The sequence below is a fragment of the Humulus lupulus genome, chromosome 2, assembly GCF_963169125.1.
Source record: "Humulus lupulus chromosome 2, drHumLupu1.1, whole genome shotgun sequence".
NCBI lineage: Eukaryota > Viridiplantae > Streptophyta > Magnoliopsida > Rosales > Cannabaceae > Humulus > Humulus lupulus.
Genome location: NC_084794.1, coordinates 207,142,374 through 207,151,038, shown reverse-complemented (window position 1 = coordinate 207,151,038; position 8,665 = coordinate 207,142,374). Strand labels below are relative to the sequence as shown.

Below are 8,665 nucleotides of genomic sequence, written 5' to 3'. Positions count from 1 at the left end.
GAGTTGGGATTGTTGGAACACTCCTAAAACCATAAGAAAGAGTAAGTCTAAAGAAAGGAGATGAAATGAAAGAGATGGAAAGACTAAACCATAGAAAACATACTTACCAACTTATATGCTTAAAAGCTTGGATTCCCTAACCAAAATAAGAATAAGGTTAGGGGACTGAGTAGAAGGTTTTGAGAAAGGAAATAACATAAAAATACAGAAAAGAACTAGAGTTTTGGGTTTACCTCAAAGATTGCAAGATCAATCTAACATCCACCGAAATACTATAGCACTCACTTACTTCCCAAAGTGTTTGATAAGCTTATGATGTTTAAGCTTATAGTTTTTCCCCAAACCAAGTGTTTACACTCTCACACTCACTTAACACTAGCAGCCTCTGAACTTAGAGCAAATGGTGAATAATGGCTGGGTACTAGGTCCTATTTATAGAGTTTGGGAATGAAAATATCTTGATTTTACTTGAATAAAAATAATGGCTTTTTAGGTGAAAATCATTTGAATAATCGTTCAGCAGAGGCTGAAGACTCGTTCAGAAGATGCTGGACTGTTGAAGGAGTTTGAATGGCTGAAGGGAAAAGAATTCAAATGTATTTGAATTCATGCTGGTGGAGGCGATATATCGCCCCCTATAGGCGATATATCGCCTGGACCTTTGTTCCCGAGGCGACCGTGCATCGATTCGTGTTTTCCGTATCTACGTGCTGCGACATATCGCCCCCTATAGCTGCGATATATCGGCATACGCTGAATATTTAAACACGAATTTACACATTTTTAGCTGAGTTTGAATGGAGTAAACAGCCTTGACTAAGCCCTCAACGTGCTCAAAGCTGCTGACTGACCCTATACATTCAAACTTTTACCCTCATTTAATTTAATCCTCAAAAATACTTAATCCTTAATTACCATTCAAAACATGTGCTTAAAAATCCTATTGGTTGTTGTCTAAACCTTATAATATAATAATATAATCCTTAATATCAGACACATTAACCAAACCTTAGGTTATACTTAATATTCTTAAACTATAGGTTAAACTTAGAAAATCTATAAGTACTACTATGAGTGTCCAAATAACTCCCGGTCTGAACCAAAAATCCAAAGTAACAATGATAACACTAAACATACTATAATACTACTATTCAATTAGCTAAGTAAAGTTCTTGGACTCTACAGGGAAGCTCGGGACATAAGTAAGAAAACTACTGTTCCCGTAGAGCTTGTATGCAGGGCAGGGCCCTATATGATTGTGTTGCAGGGCGTAGCCCTTTGATTGAGTTTATTCATGCTTGGTATTTGTTTTATTGTGCTATGTATGCATATGTGTGAATGTTCGGAAAGAGCTGGGAACGGCGCAGGCCGAGGTCGGCAAGGCCAGGAAAGACAAGGGGCCGAGAACGGCGTTAAGCATGTGGAGTGCAAGGCCGAGTGCAGCAAAGGGCCGGGAGCAGCGTTTAGCACGCGGAGTGTGAGTTGCCAGGGCGAGACCCTAAAGGATACCTGGGATATTCTTATGATGTGGACCGCGAACTCAGGGCCTGGTAAAGCGCCTGGGACGGCATGGCCGTATGTGTATAGCCTATTGATGGCATGTTTTTATGCTAAGTGTTTGATATGCATATGTTATCTGCTTGTGAGGGTTTTCTTTGGGCTTAGGCTCATGGGTGGTCTGTAGTGCAGGTAAGGGCAAGGGGAAAGTCGACCAACCATGAGTACAGAGAGCATGAAGCGGCGCGTACATGTTTGGCCTGCCTGGCTGCCGTGGCCAGGGGTATTTTGGGAGATGATTCACTACAAGAAAATACAATATTCATAACATTTAAAAACTGCTAACCGGGACTATTGATCACACTTCTGAAAATGCTAACATAGCCCCTGTTATTAAAAGTCCAGTCTTTTCTATAACAGTATTTGAATGTTATGTTCGGTGTTATCTTAAACTATTCAATAACACATTTTTAGTTGCTATAATATTCAAATAATAACATTTAGATAGAGTTTTTGGTTATAAATTTGAAGTTTAATCTTATACTTTTTTCATAACACTTTTCAACTGTTACATTTGATTATTTTTATAACATTTTTAGTTTGTTATATTATATAAACCATAACGATTTTTTACGCTTATAATATGTTTTTAAATCATAACATATAGTAATAAAATTGTTACTTTAGTGTGGATAATATATTTTAAATTATTTTTTGATAAGTATACTTATATGGTTTTTTTTAATTAAAAGATTTTCATTATTGTATTTTGGTAAACAAAATCAAAATTAATCATAAAATGTAATTCTCAATAGATTGATAAACCATAAGTATTACATTAAACAATAACTAATTCAAACCATGAATGTGTCTACTTCATGAGATCTTAGTTCTAACTTAAATTTGAAAGCTTAACATAATAAAGTTTTATAATCTTGAACATTTTTTACTTCAAACTATAGTTTGGATGATGCTATTGTTGCTGATGTTGTAGCTGTTCTTCAGCTTGTTGTGCTTGATTGTGAACCCTAGATGGTGTACTAGTCCTTCGAGGGAACTTGTTCAAACTCTCTGAAAAATAAACAGAGAAAGATAAGCAGCAAATATAAAACTGCATGCTAACAAGAATGAAACTATTCTCATAAGAAATATAATCCAAGGTCAATAAGTCTTGGAACCCCTTGTAATCTGGTTTTGGTATCAATAAAGATTCATTCTAGTTATTCAACATACTAGTGTGCATCAGCAATACAAAGACCCACGAACAGATTAATGGTGTATTCAAGAGACCACTGACACTCTTTAACCACAAAATATAACTCACCTTCAAGAAAATCTTTTACACTACCCACAACTTCATTTATTCATTTTTTTTACCTTTTATTGGGTGCCTAACATCTAGCAGAATTTATCAAAAATTTGAGGCTTTCCAAGTCATCATCCTGTAATAGCATGAAGAATTTAGCCGAAATTAGCATCATTATGAAGTGATAAACTAGATATTTCTAGACAAGTTTAGATCTATTTTGTTCCTTTGTTTACTTTTTAGTTTTAGGATATACACAAATAAGATTTAACAATAAAAATATTTTTGAAACAAAGAAAGAAAAGAATTTAAATGTTATAAATTCTATAGATATAGGTGCATCTGTAATTAAACAAAGAAAACTTACAGTAAAAGTAGTTACAGTTCTTTTGGTGCACAGATCCAGCATCAAGTCCAGATTCTTTTCATGGCAAGATATGTCTCTAAGCATGTGACGAGTATAGACATGTTCAATCTAAAAGAATAATTAATTGGAGAAAAACACAAACCTCAGAACTTGATGATGAAAGTTAAATATCATCAACCTATTTTCTTGTTACAAAATCTACTGTGATCAAGTATAGACTGCTCAACCTCGACTGAACTGAAGCAACAAAATAAAAGATTAATCAAATAACCTATATCAAAAGTTAACATTACAAAACAGTGGTAGATTTCCCTTTTTTTGCTAGAATAAACATCATAGGTATGCAAACACTAAGACTAAATCCCTCTGAAAGACTTCGATTGGCAGAGAGAATTAAAACTGGAAACAACATATTCCATCATAAAAAGATCTATTTAAACTATCGAGAATAGTCACATTCACACAAAACCAATATACATAAACTATGTTCCTCAAGCTATACAAAAGCTAAAAATATTCGTCCTCATATCTTACAGGTTGAAAAAATTACACTCAAACATCAGAATCCTGTCGTACCAAAAAGTAATTTTAGTGTCCACATCATTATGTCAACATCACATGTTTAATTTATCTCAGTTTCTCCAAACATTTACTCATCAAAATAATTTGAAGCCCTGCATGGATTCTGTAAAGTTTCCACCTTAACCTTTTGTCATTAGGTGACATAAAACTAAGTATATATTTCAAAATATTCGCTGATAAGGCATTGTATATGAAAAATTCTGAGATTAGACAAACTCACATTGATTGAATAAGCAGTTCCCAATGCAAAACTGATGAATAGGGCCCAAAATAATGGCCATGACCCAACAATCCATCCAAGGCCAAAACTCTGTAAAATAAAGTGATAGGTAGTCAGAATATTATAGGCTGCAAATACACAATAATAAGTTTACAATATTTTGCACAATACATTAATACAGAAAGCTAATTCCCATACCAGAACAGAAAAGGATGCGACAATCATGACACCAGTTTGAATTGAATATTCCCCTGAAGCCAACAGAAGATATGGCTTGTTAACCTGTGATGAAATACGCCATAGATATCTAGAGTTAGACAATCCTTGATGTATCCCATGTAACCATGTAGAATTGTAGATAGTCTCTCTAGAAGAAAAAAAAAATATTAAGGCAAAGAACTAGGAACTGGTGTAGTGACCTTATGCTCAAATGTAAGAATAAAATATATGCATTTTCTTCATTCAAAATTAAGAGAATGTAAGACAGTAAGAGCTAAGAGCTACCTTGTCTATATCAATATCATACAACTGATTCAAACCAACAATGTAAATGTTCATTAAGAGGGCAGCTGCAACAGCCTGAATTGAAAAGATCAAATTCATAAGAACGAAATTCATGGTGTGAATTAAAAAAAAGCAGTTCAAAGTACTTTTCTGTCTCCTTCAACACATTTTCTTCTGTGATTTCAAATTAATTTTCACAAGTAAAGGCTCCATGTCTTGATTGTATGAAGAGGAGCATATGTATAAATATTTATATATGTTGTGGTCTTAGGCTGCATTGATGTAAATATGTCTAAAGTCGTAACTTATATTTACTCTTTCATTAACATTTTATTTTGGTCTTCCTTTGTGCAGCAAATTCCCAAGGCATTTTGGGTGAAATATTGTGGCTCCTTGTCGAGTCAAGTATACCTTAAGCTTCCATGTGGATCAAGATGGGAGGTAGGGTTGACAAAAACTGATGGAAAGGTATGGATTGAAGAAGGTTGGAATAAATTTGTAGAACATTGCTCTTTAAGTCGTGGAAACCTCTTAGTTTTCCAATTTTAAGGGGACTCTCAGTTCAATGTTATCATATTCGACAAAACAATTGTGGAGATAGATTATCCTTCTAATCATAACAATTTTGGGAAGCATTATGTTGAAACTGATGTTTGTATTGATGTTTTGGGAAGCTATCCTAAAGCCAGGGACAAACCTCCATTACCATGTTCTCGTCCAAACAAGAAAATGAAAACTAATCCATATGGTAAATCTAAAAGTCTTGACCTTTTTATGAAGAATATAGTTTTGGTTGTTCCAAGTCAGGAACCAAATAATGCATGACAAATAAATTTTCCATGGTAATTATTAACATATTTTGTATGATTTGTGAAATCTATTGAATGTGTTTTCAGTCATGAAGTGGGATTTTTCTGATAAAGTATGTGGAGATTCTCCCCTACCAAGGTGGATGGAACCTGAATATTTTTTAAGGAAGCAGAAGTTGAATGCAAAAGAAATTGCTGAAGCCCTTAAGAGAGCTAAAGGTTTTAAATCTAAAGATCCCTTTTTCATGATTTGCATGCGACCATCGTTTGTTGTAACTAAGCTTAATATGGTAATTAATTATATGCTTCCTACAAGTTCAATTGAAATATACTCACATAAAAAATGTTTTTCATATTGACTTTATTCTTTTTAATCTTTTGCCAAGATTATACCATCTGTCTTTGCAAAACATTACCTCCTCAGTACTAGTAAGCATCAAGATGTGATCCTTCAGGTTCAGGATGGAAGGACTTGGTCTGTGAAATACTATTTCAGATCGCATGGCGGGTCTCCTTAAGGTTTAGGATGGAAGGACCTGGTCTGTGAAATACAAGTGTTGTTTTCAGTTGCAAATAAGAGAAGAACAACTACACCATCCAAGTGAAAGAGAAATCCTTGTGTGAAAGTTGAATCTTCTTTTAATTATGATAAAGCCAACATGATTCCACAGAACCTGATTGCAAAGATAGAACAAGAGAAAATTAAAGTTGAACCTTCAGGAATGCTATGAGACTATGATTCAAGAATAATGTTCAACATTCTTAAGCAAAGTCAGCTTACATTTTGTTTATAAATTAAATGCAGACAACTCTATGAAGCTGATATCTGAAGTAAATACTGGTAATCAAGGTACTTGTAAGAGGCCTTCATCTTCTGGACTTAGTAGAGCTTCTGAAGCAGCCAACCAATTCTTCTCGAAAAATCCTTACTTCCAAGTGATTTTGCGATCAAATCACGTGCTTGGATGTGTACTGGTTTGTCCAAACGTTGCTTCTACTATTATATATTTCATTGATAAATGCATACTAATTTGTATCAAAATTGTTTTTGAGTACTTGAAATGAAAGTTAAATATCAATGCTTTTTTGTGCAGCATATTCCATGTACTTTTGGAGTGCATTATTTTGAGGAAAAGACACAAACTGTGATGCTTTGGGTTGGTGAGAAATATTGGTATGTGAAGTTATTGGCTTATAAATCAGATTTTAAATTTTCTGCTTGGTGGGCTGCATTTGCAAAAGGGAACTCTCTTCAGCCAAGAGATGTATGCATCTTTGAGCTGATTAAGAGAAATCAATCTAAGATGAAAGTTTATATATTTAGACAAAGTGGTTTGGCTCAAGAGTAGTAGCTGTTGTAATTATGCAAATCTATGAATGAGTAGTTTCAATTTTATGCCTTCCCTTGTTTCTCAAATATGATCCTTATTAATTTTTACTGCTTTTTGATTCGAACTATCATTTATTTGCTTGTCTTTCCTTTTCCCATAACAAGCTCAAATACATTACTAAATACAGTAAAATTCACATCAGCCAACAATTTGTATTATCAAATACAGCAGCCACAAGGAAGATAATGACATTCTACCAAAAGCAATGTCAAGTTAATAAATTCAATTAATCTTTTATTCTCCTAAAAGAAATATCGTTGAAAAGGGACTGAGAGAGAGACCTAACAGAACCTTGAAAAGGAATGCTTGAAACAGATATGGCTATAGTAATATCAGATATGCTTGAAGTAAATTCAGTCAAGAAAAGACAAAACTCCCACCATCAGAACTCGGGACCAAATTGTTTGAAATATAATCTTCTAAACTAAATCACAACCAAACTAACAATGAAAGAAACATAGTTACCAATCCTAATAACCCAATACCCAACATCAAATTATGTAGTAAACACTCTGAAATAACTATCCGAGCAAACAGTTTCAAATTTTCAATCTCCCCCAAATATAAATAAAGTCCCAAAGCTTTCATTTTTAGCAATACAACAGAGCCAAATCCAGAAGAAATGAAAACCCAGCAAATCAAATGAAAGTACCTAATGGAAGTTGCAAACAGGAACTTTCTCAGTTGTTCTCTTGCCCGGAGAGCAATCAATATCAGCTGCTGTATTAATAATACATTACTAAAATACAGTAAAATATGATGAAAAAGAGAGTAATGGTATCGTACCTTAAAAAGACGTAAGCAAAGGAGAATACGAGTTGTGGTAAGTTGAAGAACTTCAGATAGTCGGCGTGATGTATAGCCTGCGATACAGCCGCTGTGTGCTCCGGAAGCTCGTACCGACGTCGTGAGGTAGAGATAGATGAGAGGAGATGAGAGTGAGAGAGGATAAGTGTGTGAGAGAGTGTGAATGGAGGAGAATACAGAGTGCAAGAAAGAGATGCAGAGAGGCGGCAATGGAGGCTGAGAGAAATTGTTTGGGTATCTTAAGTTTAGGGATTAAATTATGGCTGAGAGAAATTAGACCCAATTTTTTCATTTGGCGCCTGGGTATATTTCATATGGCGCCAAAATATTTGTTCTGTGTTTTTTTTTAATCATCTATCAATAGCACTTTTAAATATATGTTATATTTTAATGTAATATATACTAAAAATTGTTGTAGTGACTGTACTAAACTTAGATTTTTCCGTCTAGTCGACTCTGCTTGTATTTATGTGTTGTAGACATTTCTACATAGTGTTTCGGGATCCCAAATGTTAAACGCTTTATGATTTTCGGTAAATGGAATTATTTTCAAAGTTTATGACCCTATTTATGGTTTAATTACACGTTTGTCTTAAAACCTCAATTAGCGAGTTAAATGCACATTTTAAACTCACTTAGGAATGGCTCTAAGGAAGTAGGGTGTTACATGTATAGCCTACTGATGGCTTGTTTATATGTTAAATGTTAAATATGCATATGTTTTCTGCTTGTGTGGGTTTTCTTGCTGGGCTTCGGCTCATAAGTGCTCTATGGTGCAGGTAAGGTCAAGGGGAAAGTCGACCAACCATGAGTACGTAAAGCGTGAAGCAGCGCGTACATGTTTGGCCAACCTGGCTGCCACAGCCAGGGGTATTTTTGGGAGATGGTTGTACTTAACCTAGATTTTGTCGTTTAACCGACTTTAGTTATATTTTTGAGTTGTAAATATTTCTAAACAGTATTTTGGGATCCCAAATGTTAAACGCTTTATGATTTTCAATAAATGGAATTATTTTCAAAGCTTATGACTCTGTTTATGACTCTAAGGAAGTAGGGCATTACAACTGGAGTCTCTTCTTTGTCTACCAATCTGATTATAGCATCAAGTACGTTGAAGATGATTATTCCAGTGGTTGTTTCCAAGTAATCCTCTTGTTGAATCTTGGAGGTATTTTCAGGCCA

General features: G+C 34.4%; 1 protein-coding gene and 1 long non-coding RNA gene across 2 annotated transcripts; one reads left to right on the top strand and one right to left on the bottom strand.

The window, feature by feature from the left end:
- Positions 1 to 2,285: 2,285 nt before the first annotated feature.
- On the bottom strand, positions 2,286 to 3,777 carry LOC133816505 (uncharacterized). Its single transcript, XR_009885291.1, has 3 exons — positions 3,171 to 3,777; positions 2,875 to 2,939; positions 2,286 to 2,568 (listed from the first exon to the last, which is right to left on the bottom strand). It is a non-coding gene; the product is annotated as an uncharacterized LOC133816505 (long non-coding RNA).
- A 987-nt stretch (positions 3,778 to 4,764) lies between these two features.
- On the top strand, positions 4,765 to 6,634 carry LOC133815109 (B3 domain-containing protein REM19-like). Its single transcript, XM_062247991.1, has 7 exons — positions 4,765 to 4,776; positions 4,831 to 4,944; positions 5,038 to 5,224; positions 5,373 to 5,575; positions 5,672 to 5,714; positions 6,091 to 6,260; positions 6,380 to 6,634. Exons 1-7 carry the CDS (start codon positions 4,765 to 4,767, stop codon positions 6,632 to 6,634), a joined length of 984 nt encoding a protein of 327 aa, XP_062103975.1.
- The last annotated feature ends 2,031 nt before the right edge of the window (positions 6,635 to 8,665 follow it).